Source organism: Jaculus jaculus, chromosome 6 (genome assembly GCF_020740685.1).
Source record: "Jaculus jaculus isolate mJacJac1 chromosome 6, mJacJac1.mat.Y.cur, whole genome shotgun sequence".
NCBI classification, from domain to species: domain Eukaryota; kingdom Metazoa; phylum Chordata; class Mammalia; order Rodentia; family Dipodidae; genus Jaculus; species Jaculus jaculus.
The window spans coordinates 41,427,863-41,448,787 of NC_059107.1; the positions used below are offsets into that span (position 1 = coordinate 41,427,863).

At 39.0% G+C, this 20,925-nt stretch overlaps 1 protein-coding gene and 1 gene segment (V, D, J or C); both read left to right on the forward strand.

Moving 5' to 3' along the window:
- The window catches only part of LOC123461485 (40S ribosomal protein S17-like), a 34,501-nt gene extending 25,889 nt beyond the window's left edge, over positions 1–8,612 (forward strand). The window contains 2 exon segments of the mRNA XM_045152185.1: positions 8,190–8,437; positions 8,439–8,612. Coding sequence (XP_045008120.1) covers positions 8,190–8,437; positions 8,439–8,612 — 422 coding nt within the window.
- Positions 8,613–11,056: 2,444 nt separating this feature from the next.
- On the forward strand, positions 11,057–17,857 carry LOC123461470 (the record flags this gene model as incomplete). The annotated part of the segment is given in 3 exon segments: positions 11,057–11,105; positions 11,469–11,777; positions 17,841–17,857. Coding segments are annotated over 3 exon segments (375 nt in total), but the record flags the coding sequence as incomplete, so codon positions are not given.
- Positions 17,858–20,925: the final 3,068 nt, after the last annotated feature.

Consider the following 20,925-nt stretch of genomic DNA (forward strand, 5'->3'; position numbering starts at 1 on the left):
AGTATATCTAAACAGTCCTATGCACTAACGAGGAGAAGTAACCAATCAGGTGAGAGACATTTGATGGAATAAAGATTAAACCATTGTTGCAAGCTGGAGGATCCACAAGCAGTAAGCAGTTCTGCTTAGGCAGACCAGGTATGATGTGAAGGAAACCCTGACATGGCAGGAAGGAAGTGGCAGAGCAACATGGCCAGGAAATTCATGTTAGCCAGCTGGCTCCTGAGGATGAGGGGAACTGAACACAAGTGAAGCCTAAGGCCAGTACCTCTGTGGTATCCACCTGAGTGTGGAAGGAGCTGGGCTTTTCCACTCTTCTGTCATCTTCCACTGGGACTCCTCTGGGAAATACTGATCCCAGGCCACATGTGCAGGGAAGTTGTTTCCTGGATTCAGCAGGGACAGTCAGGCACAGGCAAATCTGGAGAAAGAAATGCAGCAGAAAAAGAGCAAAGGAAAAGGATGCGGATATCACTGCTGACAGGTGCATAGCCCCAGAAAATGAAGTGTGTTTTCAAGCAGGAGCCGCATCCTTCTGTTCTGTCTATATCTGTCATCTATCTATCTACCAACCTATGTATCATCTATCTACTTATTATCTGACTATCTCTCCATCTATCTATCATCTATCTATCTAATCTGGGCAGTTCATCAGTGGCACATCCAATTAACGGTCAGACCCAGTTAGGATATCAGGTACCTTGTGCACAGGCTTCACATTGGATTGGCCAACAATGGTCATGGATTTATCACAGGCAAAGCAGGTTTCACTTCCTCAACTCATGAACTTGCCTGAGGTACTCAAAGTCATGAGAGTGGTATAAGATCTTCATGTTAATATCTTTGGGCACATGTTATCTGAACCCAAAATATTGCTTCATATATATCATATTTGGCTTGGCCAGTGATGCAAACTCTCTTGTCGAAGCAGCCATGGAGTCAAGTGACTGGATGAGCATGATTTCCTCATGCACTGATGAAGGCTACAAAAAGAAAGGGCATTCATTGTGAGGTAAAGAGTCATATACTTAGCAATAGCTACTCCGGCAGAACCTAAAGATTTTTATTAGATGGCTTCTCCCCAGGGATTTCCTTTCCATATACTGGTCAAAAACAGGCTCCAGAGGCCCTTCAGCTGACCCTCATAAACAAGCTATGAGTGGGCACAGTGGGCGCACGCCCACAAGCAGAGTGCTTTTGCTCTTCTTTCTCTGCTTTGGAAATTATTGATCCCGCAGAATTGGGGCTCAACTGGACAATTATAGTCATTTTAGTGGAGGTTGCTAGATTTGAAGACACAGATTTTTGTTGAAGTTTGGAAGTCTGAAACAGTAGTCAGCCTTTCATGATTACAATAACTGAGAAAAACTACCAAATGTCAGGAAAGTAAGCAGAATGCAGAGGTCCATATATCAAGCCTATTTTAACTCTGTACAGGAGAGACCTGTAGTTTCAACAATGGTGGATCTGTGACACAAAACTTGAAGAGTCTTTCCCTAACCATTAGTGGTAAATTCCTAGACAACCTACAATAATTGCTTAGGGTCATTAGGAAATACTCTTAGAAATTGTACTACAGGTATGTCCTAAACCTGTGCATGTTAAAGCCCTTGCCACCGTGCCTCCCTCTTCCAAGGAGCTCATAAATCTTTTATTACTGTTCTTGGCTTAAACCATAGATGGCCACTTTGTGTATCCCTGTGCAGTTCTGACTCAGGTTTCCTCTCTAGATAAAGGCATTCTGAGGGCCAGGAGGCAGAGGTGAGTCTCTGAAACTTGCTATGGCTTCATAGAGTAGAATAATCATGATATAATCTTGACTAAGCAGAGAGCTTTCACAAATGTCTTAGTCAAACAAGGTATGGTGGTTCAAGACACTAATAGCAGATCTCTGGAGTCTGAGGTAGTTATTCAGGAGGTTGGGGGTTCTTTGTGAATGTAGAAGCCTTGTCTAACCTTTCATGAGGGCAATAACTGGGGAGCTTAGGTGCAGAAAGTCACGGCCATACAAACCTTGCACTGAGCCAGTGGCCTCCTGGAGACTTTCCTTTTAAGTTTCAAAGATTAAAATCCAAAGAGCAGAGGAAATAGTTTACATAGATTTTATGATAGCTGGTGCTTAGAGTTTAGGAGCAGGAGAGGTTCCAGACAGATTAAGTACACAGTGCTTGCCTCAGAAAAAGGCAAGTTGGCGTTCTCAGGTATTGCTGAAGCACAGCATGAGACCTTGATTGACATCTTTCATGGTGCTGTTTAATCCATATCAGACACATCAGAATTTCCAGAAAAGGCAATTTTCCCAGGAATCTCAATCTTCCAGGAGGAATAGAGCCTTCTCTGAAGCCAGATGATTATCTTTTAGGAAAGGAGAACTCCTGAGGAGAAGAGAGAGGAATAGGCCAGACTCTTTTTAACATTTCCCACCTGTTACAAAGGACAATGCTCATGTTATCTTTCTACAGAATCAAAAACATTCCTTATTTCTACTTTTTGTGCGGTCCTGTTGCTCATAAACTGACACAGCAGTAAGATCACCATGAGCTCAAGGCCAGACTGGGCTACATAGTGAGTCTGAGTCCAGCCTGGACTAGAGTGAGACCCTGCCTAAAAAACTTAGCTAATTAAAATTGTTTTAGTCAAAAGTTGAGAAGATAGGCATTTCTTGGCCCCTGAATGATGTGCACACTCAGGGTTCACATAATTTTGGAAGGCAAAAATGATCAGTGATGTGTCCTGTGGTGATGCTGCTTTTGAGGTCCTAATTTGTGTGGGTTTCTGCCCTTCCTCTGTTAGTGTTGTTGTCATGTATTCCTCCCTTGCATGATCTATCTCTTTCTTTCTCTCTCTCCATCTCTCTCTTCTGTCTCTCCAAGTTCCATAGTATTTGGTACTAAAAGTAAAATGAGAATTTTCTCAATAACTCCATCTTATGTCTTAGTTTCTTTTCTTTCTTTGATATTGAGACCAATATTTTTCACTGTCCCCTTCCTCCCAGGGTAGCTGCTGTCCAAGTCCATGGTCTATAGCACAGAGTCTTGCAGTTAGGATTTGTATACTGTCTCCTTGCCTTTCATTTTCCACTTCTCATGTTCTTAATGTTCTTTACAAAGTTTGAAGGAATTAGTAGATGCAATCTTTGCCTGGGAGGAAGGAAAAGGTTTATAGAGGAATGGTTATGGGTGTTTGGTTTTGAAGGGTATGTAACAAACAAAAGATAATATATTTAAAGCAGTTAGAGAGAAGAAGCACGCCACCTACACAGGCAAGCCCATCAGAATAACACAAACTTCAAAAGCCAGAAGGGCTTGGAATAACATATTCCAAGTTCTGAAAGATAACAACAGTCAACCAAGATTACTTTATCCTTTTATTACAATAAAATTAATTTTATTTGAATTTTAAAATAGTCATCAATGTGAAAATTTCCCAGAGCTGAGAGTAACACTCTAGATCCAAGGTTAAGAGGGAGCCAGGCCTTACCCACAAACTGGCCAAGGCTCTTAAGTCCACCTTCCCTTCCAGAGGGAGGGTAGAAATAGCTGAGGGGAGCCCTGAGTAGTCAGTCTACCCCATCATCCTTGGGGCCTGCTGGGCCAGACCCCTGAGGAAAGCAGCTCTTGCAGAAAAACAAATGGAAAAGGGAAATCAAAGGTGAACTTTCCCAATGATACCTACCACCCCTCCCCAAACAACCAAAGCTCCTGAATACAGCAGAATGGTGGGTGAACGCTGATAAGCCTCTCCATTCCCTGTAACAGCACTACCTGGGCAGGGCTGACTAGCAGAATATTATGTTATTCTTCAAAGCTATCTATCAAAATCGATGGAGAAGTAAGGACATTCCACAACAAAAACAGTCTAATGAAATTGATGACAACTAAACCAGCTCCTCAGAAAATACTTGAAGGAACTCTTAATGCTGAAGAGAAAGCAAAACATACACAGGAGGCAATAGGAAAAAAAAAAAAGCCACACTCAAATAACAATTAAAACAAACGTGTAAAGGGAAAATAGGAAATATTACAAAATAAGAAGAATGGCAAGAATAAATGCATATCTTTTAGTAATAACTCTTAATATCAAAGGCCTCAATGCACTATCCAAAAGACACAGGCTTGCAGACTGGATTAAAAGGCAGCATCCTGCCATTAGTTGCCTTCAAGAAACTCATCTCTCAATAAAAGATAGACACCACCTTTAGGGTGAAATGATAAAAATGATATTGCAAGCAAATGGGCCTAGGAAACAAGCAGGGGTTGCTATCCTAATATCTGACAGGATAGACTTCATACCAACATTAACGATGGAAGATAAAGAATGCCATTTTATACTGATTAAAGGAGCCCTCCAAAAGGAGGACATTACAATCCTGAACATAGATGCACCTAACATGGGGGTTCCCAATTTCATCAAGCAAACACTATTAGACTTAAGAGCACAGATAACATCAAATGCTATTGTAGGGGGAGACTTCAATACCTCACTATGATCAATTGACAAACCATTCCTACAAAACATAAACAGAGAGACATCTGAATTAAATGATGACATGGAACAAATGGATCTAAAAGATATCTACACAACATTCCAACCAAATGCTGCAGAATATACATTTTTTTCCCCTCAGGAGCACCTGGAACATTCTCTAAAATAGATCTTATATTAGGACACAGAGCAAATCTCCACAATTACAGGAAAATTGAAATAATCCCTTGTACTCTATCTGACCACAATGGGATTAAACTGCAAATAAGCAACAAGAAAAACTACAGAGCATACAGAAGTTCATGGAGACCAAACAGTACATTATTGAATGATTAATGGGTCATTGAAGAAATCAAAAAGGAAATTAGTAAATTCATAGAATCAAATTATGATGGCAATACAACATACCAAAACATTTGGGTCACAATGAAGGCAGTCCTAAGAGGGAAATTGATACTCTAAATGCCTATATTAAAAAAAAAAAAATTAGAGAATTCACAAAAGACAAAAAGAATTTTCTGCTCCACATTAGGCCTTGGAAATAGAAGAGCAAGGCAAGACAAAAATTCGTAGATGAGAAAAATCATTAAGATAAGTTCAGAAATCAATGAAATAGAAAACAAAACAAAACAAAATCCAAAAAAATCAACAAAACAAAGTAGGTTCTTGGAAAGGATAAAGAGGATTGATAAACCCTTAACTAATTTGACCAGAAGAAAGACAGAAGAGACAAAAATTAATAAATCTAAAGATGAAAAAGACACCATTACAACAGATATTAAAGAAATTCAGACAATCATAGGGACATACTTTAAGAATATATATATGCCTCTAAGTTTGGAAATCTAAAAGAAATGAATTATTTCATTGAATTATATTATGTACCAAAATTAAACCAAGATGAGATAAACCATTTAAATAAACCTATAACAAGTACAGAGATCCAAGTAGTTATAAAATGTCTCCCAGCTAAAAATAGACCAGGTCCATATGGATTCACTGGCAAATTTTACCATACCTTCATGGAAGAACTAATACCAGTGCTTCCAAACTTTTTCATAAAATAGAAAAGGAAAGAATTCTACCTAACTCCTTCTATGAAGTGAGCATCACTCTCATACCAAAACCAGGCAAAGATAGAATAACAACAACAAAAAAAAAAAAGAAAACTACAAACCAGTCTCCCTCATGAACATATATGCAAAAATTCTGAGCAAAATATTGGCAAACAGAATACAAGAATATATCAGAAAGAAAATTCGCCCTGACCAAGTTGGCTTTATCTCAGAGATGCTGGGATGGTTCAACATATGCAAATCAATAAATGTAATACATCATATAAATGGTTTGAAGGCCAAAAATCACATGATTGTCTCAATAGATGCTGAAAAGACATTCGTCAAAATCCAAAACCCTTTAATGGTAAAAGTATTACACAAACTGGGACTAGAAGGAAGTTACTTCAACCTAATAAAAGCTATGACCAACTCACAGCCAACATAATACTACATGGTGAGAAACTCAAAGCTTTTCCACAAAACTCAGGAACAGAACAATGGTGTCCACTGTCCCTACTTTTATTTAATATAGCACTGGAAGTCTCAGCTATATCAATAAGGCAAGAGACACTCATAAAAGGGAAACAAATTGGAAAGGAAGAGATCAAATTATCACTATTTACAGATGATATGATTCTATATATAAATGACCCTAACAATTCTACCAGCAAACTGCTAGATCTGATGAACACTTTAACCAACAGAGCAGGATACAAAATAAATACACAGAAATCAGTAGCTTTCCTATATAGTAGCAACAAACGTGCAGAGAATGAAATCAGGGAATCCCTCCCATTCACAATTGCCTCAAAAAAATAACTAAAGTACCTTGGAATAAAATTAACTAAGTAAGTTATGGAGCTCTACACTGAAAACTTTAAAACACTCATGTGAGAAATTGCAGAAGACACAAAGAAATGAAAAGATATCTCACGTTCTTGGATTGGAAGAATCAATATTGTAAAAATGTCAAGTTTACCAAAAGCAATCTACACAGTTCATGAAATCCCCATTAAAATCCAATGGTATTCTTCACAGGAATAGCGAAATAATCCTAAATTTCATTTGAAAGCACAAAAATCATTGAATAGCCAAAACAATTTTGAGTAACAAAAATAAGACTGGTGATATCAAAATACCCAATTTTAAGCTATATTACAAAGCCATAGTAACAAACACAACATGGTATTGGTAAAAGACAGACATGTACCTCAATGGACCAGATCCAGATGATAATCCAGGCAGCTACAGCCATCTGAATTTAGAAAAAAAATGTGCCAAAAATATTCACTGGAGAAAAGACAGCCTCTTCAACAAGTAGTGCTGGGAAAACTGGATATCTATATGTAGAAAGATGAAAATAGATCCTTATATTTCTCCATGCACAGGAATAAAATCCAAGTGGGACAGGAACCTTAATATCAGACCTTAGACTCTGAAATTGCTAGATGAAAAGGTACGGGAAAACCTTCAACATATTGGCATAGGTAATGAGTTTCAGAATATAATACCAATCATAAAATGCAATCACTAATCAACTACTGGGACTCATGAAATTACAAAGCTTTTGTACAGCAGAGGACACTGTGAAGAGAGCAAAGAGACAACCTACAGAACTGGAGAAAATTTTCAGTGTCCAACATGGGATACCTTCCAGTGAGTTGTTGGCCAGAGAGGTCCATGTTGCCTCCAAAGCATTACAGACTATTGCCATTGATGTTTGTTCTCCATGAGAAAGATATGGTAAGACCCTATTGATGAAAACTTCAAATGCCTGAGAGGCAAAGTCATTACAAAATCAATTTGGTGCTGAGCAGAACACCTCCCTTTAGCCCAGCCAACTGAAAGCTGGAAAAAGCTGCACTACATGCCGTCTTATGGGAGACAGAAGCCATCAGCATTGAAAACAGTGAGCACTGGAAACCTCAGGTTTGGCCAGACAGGCCAAATGACTGAAAGAGTGCAGTAGTGGCATGTCTGCTCTGGAGGAAACCAACTACTCTCTAATTGGGACTGAAGGCCAGCTCTATGGGAGTATGTGCCTGTTACTGAAAACCTAATCAAAAGCCTATGGAAAGGGAAGTCATGAGCCTTAAGGGTATAAAGCCTACTCCTGTCTGGAAAAAGCATATATTACGCTCATTAAATTGCCCCAAAAGCACTACACTTAATGTTCATACTCATATATTAATGCTACTCTCACTTCTTGTTAGAGAAGCTTCACTTTTCAGATGGTGATGACCACTAGGATGACCCAAAAGGTAACATAGTACTGAGAAGAAGGGAAGGAGAAGTTTCCAGCAGTGAAACATTTCACACCCTCCAAGCCTCAGGGTCCATTGTGGAAGAGTTGGAGGAAAGAATGTAATAGCCAAAGGAAGGATACGACTCCTTACATACAACTGTCCGGACAGAATTTGGCCTTGATATCTAAGATGTTGCAGTGCCTAGCAATACCCACACAAGACCCTCTTAATAGGAGAAAAAGATGATGACATCAAATTAAAAGAGAGACTAATGGAGAGAGGGAGGGGAAATGACAGTGAACAGAGTTATGAAGGAGAATGTGGGGGAGAGCATGGGAGGAAAATACCATGGTGTTTTTTTGTCTGTAAGTACAGAAGTTGTCAATAAATCTTTTCCTAGGACCCACCAACATTGGTTGTGTGCACACGAAGACTGTGAAGAAAGTGGCCAAGGTCATCATCGAGAAGTACTACACGTGCCTGGGCAATGACTTCCACACCAGCAAGTGTGTGTGTGAGGAGATCGCCATCATTCCCAGCAAGAAGCTCCGCAACAAGATAGCAGGCTATGTCACGCATCTGATGAAGTGGATTCAGAGAGCTCCTGTGAGAGGAATCTCCATCAAGCTACAGGAAGAAAAGAGAGAGATAGAAGAGAGATAATCATGTTCCTGAGGCCTCAGCCTTGGATCAGGAGATCATTGAGGTGGACCCTGACACTAAGGAAATGCTGAAGCTTTTGGGCTCTGGCAGCCTCTCTAACCTGAAGGTCACTCAGCTCACAGTGGGAATGTATTTCAAAACACCATGCAGAGCTGTTTGACTGTTTTCTTCTATCCTGTAATATTTTCAATAAATCTGGGAATGACTAAAAAAATAAAATATATATATATATATATATATATATATATATATATATATATATATATATATATGTTAAGATTACCACTATAGAAGATGGGATAGAAGCTCTGCATTGAGACAGTAGGAAGAATCTTGAGGGCAAGAACCAACCCATTGAAGGTGTGGGCTAGTAGAAATGTGATTTTTTTTAAGGAAAATTAAAAAATAAAGGTCTTTGCACCTCTAGGTCAGGCTTCATTCTTACTTAGAATATGTTGGAGAAATATCTATGTTGAAAATCCATGCCTCAAGTGATACTGGAAGAATAAAAAATGCAGGATACGAGCGGTCATGTGTTGTACCATGGTTCCAAAGAGCCTCTGAGGGTGTGCAGTGTGAGGCAGAGTCAAAGTCCCACAGCTTCACAGAGTGGGTGGCCACTCTGTGAAGCTGTGGGAACGACCCACAGGTGGCAGTGCAGACTACAGGATTTGTGTGAGTCCACAACAAGGTTTCAGTTTCCAAGGAAGGCCAGAGGCTCAGGATGGATTTTGCCTCAGAAGCAAGCAGTACAGCAACAGCAAACAGACTAAAATAATTAGACCGAGTAAGACAGAAACTTCAAGAAATAAGCAGAACCCGATTCTGTATGAAAAGGAAAAGGAACAAAGAATTCCCAAGAAAGAACATAGAGAGAAAGAGAGAAAGAGGGATGGAGAGAGAGGTGAGGAGAGAGAGAGAGAGAGAGAGAAAGAATAGGCAAGTCAGGGTTTCTAGCCACCAGAAATGAATGCCAGACACATGTACCCCCCCCCCATGTATCTGGATTATGTGTGTCTTGAGGAATCAAATCTATGTCCTTAAGTTTCACAGACAAGTTTCTCAATCTCTCCAAGCCTAAATATCTTTTTGATAGATAGCATGAAAAAGAAAAAAAATCAATATTTAATATTCAAAAAACATCATTGATTAAAGTTTTGCCATAGACTTAAACTATATAATAAATTAACTGAAGAATATTTTCCTTCTTAAAATATTTAATGACTATCAAAACATAAATATGTCACAAAGAAGGATTTTAGGCTCTCCATTCAAATAACTATAGCAAAGGAAGAATAAATATCCATAGGCCATAAGGGAGGCTCACCATTCAACATTGTCCATCTAGACAACACTTAGCTATCATGGGGAGTTTTGAACCTGCTACATGTGGATTGCTATTTACTCTCAGTCATTCACAAGGTGAAGACACCAAAGAGAAGCTCTATTGATTTGAGAGTATTGTTAATTTTATTCCCTAAGTTCAGGCAGACATAAAACACAGGGGTCAAATCAATATTCTATCCTCATGGGATTTTAGGTAAGAGAAACTAACTGAAATTAGGATTCAATTAGCATAAACTAAACAAGGGAAATTGAGGCAAGGATCCTTTACAATGCCCAGGTAATCAGAAATTCTGGCAATTTGCTTTTCTTTGCATTCTTTTTCAGTCACCTTATTTTTTTCCAAACCAAAATAAATGAAAGAACAGCTTTGAAATAAAATGAAAGCAAGCAAGAAAGAGAGAGTACAAAACCTCTGGGAGGCTGACTGTTATACCCTGGAAGCCATAAATGCAAGGTTTGCTAAGAAATAAACTTATCAGAACACACATATAACTTGCAAAATCAAAAGTAGGTTATTCGTAGACTAGCATTAAAAAAACGGCATGTACATTTAGGTTAAACTTCAGTAAGGAGAGACAGATACTGGCAAAGGAAAACTTATAGCAACTATTTTAAGCAGTAAGAAGGATAGATATTATATTGAGACATAGAGAACAATGGTTCTTAATAGTAAGAAAATGGAAAGGGTAACTGACTTTTATAAGGCTGACTATATTGTAACAAAAGACATTTGAAGATATAATAATAACAGCAAATGTCATAAATTGTTTTGATCAATCAATAAAGAAATAAAATTTGAAGGTCACTGATAAAATAGCTTTGGTAATCAATAGTACTAGTGTGAAATGCCCTGTTGTTGTCTAGACTAGGTGGGAGAGAGCTATGCTTCTTGGCCATTAATTTATCCATAATTGGCTGTGCATACAACACCATACTGTTGATGCTCAACTGCTGGCTCTGGGTTTTGGGATTTGTGCTCTATGTTACCTGACAGATCATCACTCTTACACAGGAGTCCTCTGCTCACACCATAAGGCAGCATGGACTGCACGGGTATTGATGAACACACAGGTGGCATTTCACACCACTCTCATGGGAGCACACCCAGCACTCACCCTGGCTCTTTGTGCACTGTTGCTCCCATCAGGGGATTTGCATGTTTCTCCCTGGGGAGGACCTTCCACTGCTAGTCTGAGATAAAAGCTCAGCTTAACTTGTGACCTGACTGACCAGGATTCTACAGTACCACTTGACACCATGAGGTGCCCTGCTCATCTCCTGGGGCTGATGATGCTCTGGATCCCTGGTAAAGGCAGAGGGAGAGGAGGAAGGGGCATGGGAGGGGCTGTGCAATCTGAGGATACTCTTTCACAGATGTGTGTTTTGTCATGTGTTAATTATGATATGCAAGTGACTATGAAAATCTCCTGAGAGTGAGGAAGATTCCAGAATGAGCAAGAGCATATAGTTTGTGGAAGGCTTTGGCTCTAAAGCACATTTTGGACAGTGTAGGAATCTTCCAGAGGCCAAGTAATGTATTGGGTATGCTTGGAACAGGATTCCAATCAACAAATCAAGTAGATGGAAGTAAAAACAAACAAACAAACAAAACTTCTTAAAAATATTTCAGTATTTTAGTCTATAATTTTATTTTTTGTTTCCATTTCAGGGTCCACTGGTGATGTCCTGATGACCCAGACTCCACTGTCCCTGTCTGTCACACCAGGAGAGCCCGCCTCCATCTCCTGCAGGTCGAGTCAGAGTCTCCTACATAGTAATGGAAACACATATCTAAATTGGTTCCAGCAGAGGCCAGGCCAGTCGCCAAGGCGCCTGATATATAAGGTTTCCAACCGTGACTCTGGGGTCCCAGACAGGTTCAGTGGCAGTGGGTCAGGGACAGATTTCACACTCAAAATCAGCAGAGTAGAGCCTGAGGACTTAGGAGTTTATTACTGCTTTCAAGGTACACATCTTCCTCCCACAGTGGTACAGCCCTGAACAAAAACCTCTCTGGCTGGCTGCATCACTTATTTCCCATCTGTTTGGCAGCACAGTAGATTCTCGCAGGCTGTGTAAGAGGCAGAGCTGGAAGGCCTCACAGGAGAAGGTCACAGCTGCTGCATCTGCCTGCAGAATGCCCACACAATGCTATATTTTTAGCATCAAATAAGCAGCCTCGGTGTGAAGAGCACCTCATTGCCCTCACAAATGCCACACAGGAAGGAAAGCTGATGGTCACTCATCCTCACCATTGTTGAGTAGTGCACACACAGATGGATTTCATTCATAGGTGCAGCCATGTCGCCAGGACCAAGGGTGAAGTATGGTAACCAACATTCATGTGCATTTTTAAATTTAGTTTTGTGAATATTGCTGTTTTTTTTTCCATTTTGCTTGTTGGAGGGTAAATTAATCAGTTCCTCTTTTATGTGCAGCAGGAAATAAACAATTGATGCTATTAGGATTTTCTTTACCCCACTCTACCAATTCTTATCCATGTCTGCTTTCTCTGAACATACTTTCTTCACCATGTGAAGCAGGCACAGAGAAGCATCTGAAAAGTCACACACATTTTTGTTTACACATTTCTTGATAAACTACAAAAATGTGCTTCAAAATAATTTTCTCATCCTCAGCATGTTTAAAGGGAAGATTGTTTTCTTCATTTCAGAGTTGGAGTATAAAAAAACAATGAAGAAAGAACTGAAAAATCCAAAGAGCATGGAAATGTGAGTCTTATGCAACAACTTGAATGACCGATAGAAAAATCAACAGTTGACCCATCCCCGAGGTCACCAAATATCCAGAAGATTCTGGGCAGATGGGAATGAATGGAATCATGAAGGGCACATGGAACACAGCAGCTAGTAGGACACCACACTGTGGCTCATGTTGGGGTTTTAAATCTAATCAGGTTGTAGTGAATCTATGAACCAGTTAGAAACTGAGATAATCTTCTTATGAACAATCCCATGTTGAAAGGACACAGCCTGGATTTCAGGTTTTACCCTGTGCACCTGCAAGCACATGAGGAAGCAATACAACTTGCAGGACTACATTTGTAGTGATAGTGATAGACACTAATATAAAACACACACACACACACACACACACACATATAAATAACATAGTTTCTTTGTCTAATCATCAATTAACTCACACATGGATAGGTTCACTGTCAATATTTTGGTTACTGTATGTAATGACAGTATTAGCATAAGTACACTAATATTCACACTGCCTCCAGACACACACTCAGGTGTTCAGCCATACCTTCATTTTTTATATTTATGCTACTAGGCCCAATCTACAACACCCTACTAAATGTAGGATAGTAAGTGTAGAGGAACAACAACTTATAAAGACATGTCCTTATGAAAAGAGAGTACTGACATTCAATTAAAACAATTGTTCCTATAACTCTAATTTCATCGGGTAATAAAAGGAAAATAAAAATTCGGTGTGAAACAAGATACAATAGGAATGGATATAAAATACTCTGAGGAATCATAAATTTAGTATTAGAACAATAGAAACATGAAAAGTAACTAGGAGAGAATTGTTACATTGCTGGGTGGAAAGAGCTTCATTATTAAGGCCATATTGAATGGTAATTAAGATATTAAATGACAACACTATGGAAAAATTAAAGATGTAAAAGGAGGAAAAAAAGTAAGAATGAAGGAAAAGGTATAGTCTATATATGACATAAATTTCATAGATAACACAATAGAAGATGCACAGAAATAAAATATATAACATTTCATTAAACAGTACAAATACTAGACCAAATCAGTTAATATGTAGGTAATATCTTGTGCAATATAGGCAAGAATGTGGATATTAAACAATAATGGTGAAGGAAAATGAAACAAAATAAAATTAAAAAGGTTTGCAGCATCAGCGCATATCTCTTTTTAGCTATGAGGATTCTTAAGTCCTCTCCACCTTGAGTTGTCTTACAGAGTAGTCGGAAGGAAACTTACTGCTTTTCTCAGTTCTAGCCATTTAGACATGACTGGCACACATGCACTGAAAAGTGTAATTCAGGCAAGTTGCTTCTTGTGTTGTATTTCTGTAAAGGAATCAGCAGAGACCAACCCTTCCTTTTGTAATTTCCTAGACCAAAGCATGACCTCAAAGTCTAACCCACTGCCTCAAGGTCACTCCCTCACATTTGGCTATATAAGCGGATGTTCACAGATCTATGTGGCAGGTTTCACAGCTTCCAGGAGCCTGAGACTAAGACTCAATTCATTTACAGAGTAGTAAACTTCCACAGATCAGCCAGGATTGGCTGGGTTGACTATGGAGTGGGACATCATTAGTTGAAGATGTACTTGTGCTTCCTTTCTACCTATTAATTCTAGTGGAAATATTGGTTCCTTATAATTCAGCCTCCTACTTGAGATATTCATGGGAAAAAATCTCCATCACTTCTCACCTGGAGTTTTCAAGGATGTTTGCAACTCTACCCATGTGTTACATCTACTTGAACACAATAAATTCCCTGAGATGGTGTCGTAGTGTGAAGAGAGACTCTTTTTGAATAGTAATCATCTAGATTGTTCTGTAGATAGTGATAACCATCTTTACAAAATACCTAAGGAATATAAAGACTAATATTAAAACTACTGTATGAACAATGACATAGGAGGCAATAGGTAGATTATTTTCTGAAATGAAGTGGGGGAAAAGATAATTTTTCAATTTTTAAACTGTAACTGTTTTCTACAACATTGATATTTCTGGCTCCAATTTCCTTCTTAAATTTATACATGTTATCAAATAACTTGCAAGTTAAGGGAATCTCCTCATCACAGCCACCTACATACTCCTAGAAGGTACCATGTAGTTCACTTACCTACACACATGTCTGAAGTTCTCACAATGATGGCCAAAACGGTTAACCTTGCACTGTATGCATTAGTAAACTACTGCGACACAATAAGTAAATTTTAAGCATGAAATGTCCATTTATTATTTATGTAGTAGGGTCTCAAAAGCTAAGATTAACCTGAAACTGGTATATAGCCAACAAGTAACTTGAGCTCCTTATTCCCTGCTTAGCTCTCCCAGGTTCTTGGAATATAAGAAAATATCACTAGACTTACCTACAAGAAAAGTATATTTTAAAGATCAGTAAAATAATTCTACACTTTAGACATTACTCTATTAAGCTTGTTGGGCCTTGAGAAGCCCGGGCGTGAGGCCTAGTGGAACTTCTTGAGCCTAGCTAAAGTTTGGTGATCTGCCTCGGGCCAGCTATGCCTAATGGTTTCTGGCCTGCTACTTCTGTGTAGGAGTTGGAATTCCCATGCATGCACGCTTGGGACAAATCATCTCAAAGGTCACAGTTTACTATTGGCCCTTACCTCTCTCCCCTGTCCTAAAATCCCCGCCTTCATTCTCAACATTATATAGGCAACTGCTTGTAACAATAAAGCAAGTTGCTGCTTCAACAAGACTCCCACCTCAGTGTGGTTTTTCTCTGGTGACTAGGAGAGGTTCTCAGTCATCTGACGCTCATCCTTCTCCTCAACCCTTTGGGAGGAACCAGTGGGCCTGGTCCCTCCTCAGCACTACCAGGTGCTAGGGAGGCAAAGCTTAACAAATATTTCATTATTTTATTTGTGAATACTAATGAATTCTTGTGTATTTTTATGCAGGCATTGTACATGTGTGTTCATGTTCCTTGTATCTTCAACACCATCTCCTTTCTTTGGCCCTTTTGTCAGTATTATTAATCAGAAATGATCATTTGGATTTTATAATTTTCTCATATGGGAAAGAATGTATCATTTCTATCTTTCTGTGTCTTCCATATTTTACTTAACATGATGATCTCCAGATCCATACTTTTCACTGCCAATGACAGGATTCTATCATTTTCATGGCTATGCATTTTTCTTTATATCATATTATATCTTTAATTCATTTGTGGATTGGCAAGTAAGCTAATTTCATATCCCAATGATGATGAATACTCCAGCAATAGACTGGGTTGCAGGTATTTCTTATAAGTTTACTTCATTTGTTTTATCACATTCTATTTATGACTGGGTAGCTGGACCATCTGGTACTTCTATTGTCCTTTTTTGGAACCTGTATACAGCTTCCCATTGAGACACTAATGATGTAATTCCCAACAAAACACACTTGAGTTTATGAATGCAGGCATGGAGGAACACTACTCTGGCCCTGCCCTTGGGAGCTGGAGCATGAGGACCAAAAGTCTAAAGCTGTGAGACAATGTAAGAACATGTAATTTTCACAAAACTTTACTTCAGTTCATAGGAACCTGGAACACAAACACCACAAGTCTAATGTCATAAGGCATAATAAGAACATGTCATTTTACCAAACATAGCTAAGTCCTTTGAAACTAAAACATGAGGATCAGGAGATTCATTCCATAAGACATAGTGAGAACACATTGCAAAATGTCTTTTTTGTTTATTATTTGCAAGTAGAGAGGGAAGAATAGAGGAAAGGAGGAGAAATGGATGCACCTGGGCCTCATTTCACTAAAATTAGACCCCAGATGCATGACTCACTTTGTATATCTGTGTATGTGAGTACTGGAAATTAAACTAAGATCACCAGGCCCCACAAAATAATTTTTGAAAGAGTACTTTATTTTTCACATTTATTAGCAGTTTTGTAATAAACATTCTAACTAGGGATGAGTACTCTTTAACACAAGTGTTGTGGCAAACTTTATATGGATATATTGTCTTTACACTAATAGGCATAGACTTGGTACTTTTAAATGAAGACATATTCCAGAGTATTAAGCCAAGTTTTGGGGCTATTATGGTGAAAATTTGAAAATGCTAAATACAGATAGAGTTGTATTTGGAGGCTTGGCTCCTGAGCTTTCTAAGGAGAAGAAAAAAATCACAGAGAACTCTGTTGGGACAGGCCTACGGGCCTAAGTGCTGGCTACATTCTACTATTGATGCCAAGGTAATTTGTTCAAGGTTAAATTTGTAATGGACTGATAGGCTTTTCTAAAGATATTGAACTGAGAAGTTTAAGATTTAAAGCTGGAAAATGCAAAGAAGTACCAAATTAGGGTCACTGAGACTGGTAGCTGAGCTGCTATTGTCAATTATATTAGTATTTGGATGGAAGATGGTCCAACTATTTGAGACTGAAACAATGGAAAGGATGTCTCAGGAAAGACTGAAAGGTAGAAATGCAAACTCTCTTAAAAATAGTTACCTGAAAGGAAGGAACCTGACCATCAAAGTCAGGATTTATTTCATCCCTGAATTAAGAATATGGCTATGTCCTGCAACCTTGTATTGATTTTCAAATGTAGAAAACATGTGTGGAGTGGATCATGAAGTGCACATGGTTCCAGGAGCCACTGCTAAGAAGCAGAATATAGGCAGGGGGTGATGTTCCTTATAGGATAGTGGAGCCATTTGGAGATGGACCATGGTTTGCATGAAGACACAAAGATGCTTTGTGTATACCAGGACTGTACAGAGAGCAACCATGGAGTGCTGTTCACTGGAGATAGAAGGTTTCCCTGGCTGTTCATCCCAGCTGGAGGGGCAGAATTGGAAATCCAGACACTCCTCACTGTTTACTTGCAACAATATTGGACTTGCACTACAGGTGTTTAATGTTTGCTTGACATTTATTGAGTTTGTATTGATCCAGTTGCTTCTTGTTATGCCTTCTAGCAATTGTAAATGTTTACTCTATGCATTTATATGTTGAAAGTATAAAACTTGTTCTTATTTATCGGATTTACATTAAACAGTCTTAAATTTCAGATGAGACTTGGTACTTTGGAACAATCTTAAACTTGGTAATGTCTATGGGGACCTTTGCTGTTGAACTAAGTACAACTTACAATGTGAGATATTTATGATTGTCTTGCAGGCCAAAGCATAATGTGTTAGACTGAATAGATGTGCCCCAATAAATTCATGAGTTTTATTAAGGTTTCTTGGATTTCCAGCTGGCTAGCTGGAAGAGGTAACACTGTGAGTGGATAAAGGCACAGTGGTCCATCCCCAAGGTGTGTTTGGGGGTGGATCTGAATTCCAGCCAAAGATATGCAGAGTGCTTGAGTTTTGCAAGGCTTCATGGAGTATGCTTGTTTTGTGGTGCTGGTGGTGGTTTTTCATTGTGCATGGACTGTGAAAGGGGGCCAGCTCCTTCCACCATTGTGGAACATCCCCTGGGTCTGTAAGTATCAATAAATCCTTTCTTCCCATCACTTGTACCTAACTTGGAGGTTCATCCCAGGAACATGAAGCCAACGATGGCAGAGAACCTACAAAATTGTGTTTAATTACATACACATATGAATACATGGGGATATAGCATTTCACATTTAGACAAAAAAAAAAAAATTACTCATCTATGTTATTGCAGAATCCAGCATCACGATTAGCACCAAAGAGATGGTGACATGCATGAACACAGCCCATCTCCTATAGACCTGATAAATAGCAATGTAAAGCTTACTGAGATAATAAGAGATTTATGCACACCTGGGCTATGTTTGGGCTATGTGTACTATAGGTAATAAATTTTATAACATTTTATGGAAAGGTGTCATTTAAAAAAATGTATTTAATCTCACATATCTAAATTTATTTTCTAATTACATAACATAATATTTGCATTTTTACTGCTAACTTTAAAAAACTAGTTATTTCTATTGACATGCTGGAATATCTTCAAATTTATATGATTATAAGAATTGCAGAGACAAGAGACTATATTAATATTATAATGTTTTGTTGGTGAAGATTAACTTAACTTATTTATCTTGACTTCAAACTGTTTTTCTTTGTCATATCCCTTAGCTATTGGCACCATCTCCATCAGTATCTGTTGACTGACAAGAAGAACTACCCGGATGAATCCTGTCTGATCACCTGATTCTCCTGTGAATAAAGTAGAAGAAATTTTCTTCCATGAAAATATTAGTAGGAAAGAAGTTTTCTGGTAAATAATGCCCTATTTGTACTCTAATTAAATTTAGTGGGCCACACTCATTCATGAGAAAAGAGCCATCAAAATAGAATAAAAAATTGTTGGGAAGAAGAAGGAGTTCACAGGAAGGGGGCAGATGGGGATAAAGAGATGATTATTTGAGAGGATGATGGTTAAAATCCATTATATACATGCATAAAATTATCAACAAATAAAAAATAAAATGTGAATAGTCATGAAAATAGGTGCTTGAGGGATGTGGCAGAATATATCTATATACAAATTATAAACTTTCATTCCTCCACTCCTGCTCCCATTACCCTGGGAGCCATGGGGTTATGGTATTCACTGTGGGGTAATGAAGCCCTGTATAGTAACAAAGTACCCTGTTTCACAGTATTACTGCCACTCTGATCATACAATCTTTCTGATCCCTACTCTACAATATTCCCTGACCCATAGCAGGCTGGCTGGCTGCATCACCAAGTGCTGAGTTCTCTGTAGCCTCTGTATTTCTGTTTTGATAGGTTTCAATTGATCACCATATCTGTTAATATCACCTTGGCAGTGGTTGGCAGTCTAGCAATAACAGCACTATTCACGTTGCCAAGTACTCTTGTGGCAGATTTTTTAAGTGGTTGTCACACATCAATTTTAAAAGGATGACTAATACTATTGAGGATTTATGCATGAAGATATATACATTTAGAGAAAATACTGTACAAATATTAGTACATATAAGATCATGCAAAAAAAAAAAAAAAAAAAAAAAAAACAAGAAAAATATGACCGAATTTTGAAACAAAAACCCTGGAGCTGGGCAGATGGCTTCACATTTAAGAGCACTTCCCTGTTTAGCACGAGACCTTGTCAAGGCCTGTATTTGTGGTCAGGTTTGCACTGTTGGCAGAAATCATGTGATCAAGAGCAACTTGTTTGGAAGAAAAAAAAAAAATGGCCTCAGGCCAAGATGGTGATTGCCTAGCTGTGCTGCAAATCCCAGGGAAAGAAAGGCAAGACATTAAGGATTTTCTGGGTCTTCTTGTCAATGGGAGGGTACAGAGCGGGGCGAAACAGGAAATTGTGGATTACTTCCTGGGCAGGTAGACAACCCCACTCACCGAGTAGCCGCCAGGCCCCACCACCATGCAAGCCATGCCCACCTCCACTCCACAATCGAACCCTGAGTGCAGAAGCTTATACTGCTTGGCACACTTGCCCACATTACTGCTTCTGCTGCTGCACAGTCCCAAAGCAAATGCCACACAAGCCCAGACCTTGTCTCTCGCTTGCTCCAGCTCAGGTGCCAACACCTACCTTTCTGCCATGCCGGTCATCCTCCATTCACCTGAGGTGGGGGAGCACAGACTTTTTCCGGGTCCCAGTGTTCCCAGCCAGAGTTTGGGCTACTTCAGGGCTTCAGGTCCCTCAGTCCCCCTCCAACGTCAAACACAGGCAGCTTTGGCACATTACCACTTGAGAATTCAGGCAATTTCGGTGCCCCTCTCAGACAGTAGATAGGAGGCTTTGGCAAGTGGGAGCTAAAGCCCAGGCTGCTTGGCAACCACTCCAGGCTGCCTCAGATTCCCATTGCACTAGAGCCCAGGCTGGCCCACCCACCTACCTGCCCATACACTGTAATGGACAGACCACAGTGTAAAAGAAATAACATGAAAAATCAAAAATGGAAGAAAATCCAGTTAGTTCACCCAGTCCTACAATGAATACAACTAGCCAACAGTCATTAGGATCAGAACATGAAATTGAAGCCAAACAATGAAACTCTGACAAACCCACTGCTAGAACTTTCAGGAAAGCAACAAAAGACCGATAATCGTGTGAATGCTACCATCACTAAGCTAGAATAAATTGATAAGAAATTGCAGGAAGTCCAACGAGAGTTATGAGTTTGAGGGAGAGTGAAAAAAAAGAGGACCTTAAAAAACTGCTGGCCATACTAAATGAAGACATAAAGAAAAGCAAGGATGAATTCCAAGAATCAAGAAAATCAGAAAATGATGTGAAAAGGGAGCTTGACAGAGAGATGGAAATGATACATAGAAAAGTAGTAGAAAATGCACACTTAATTGAATAAGTCCAAAACTCTCTAGAGGCTCTCAAGCATAGAGTCAGTGAAGTGGGGGATAGAAACTCCAATC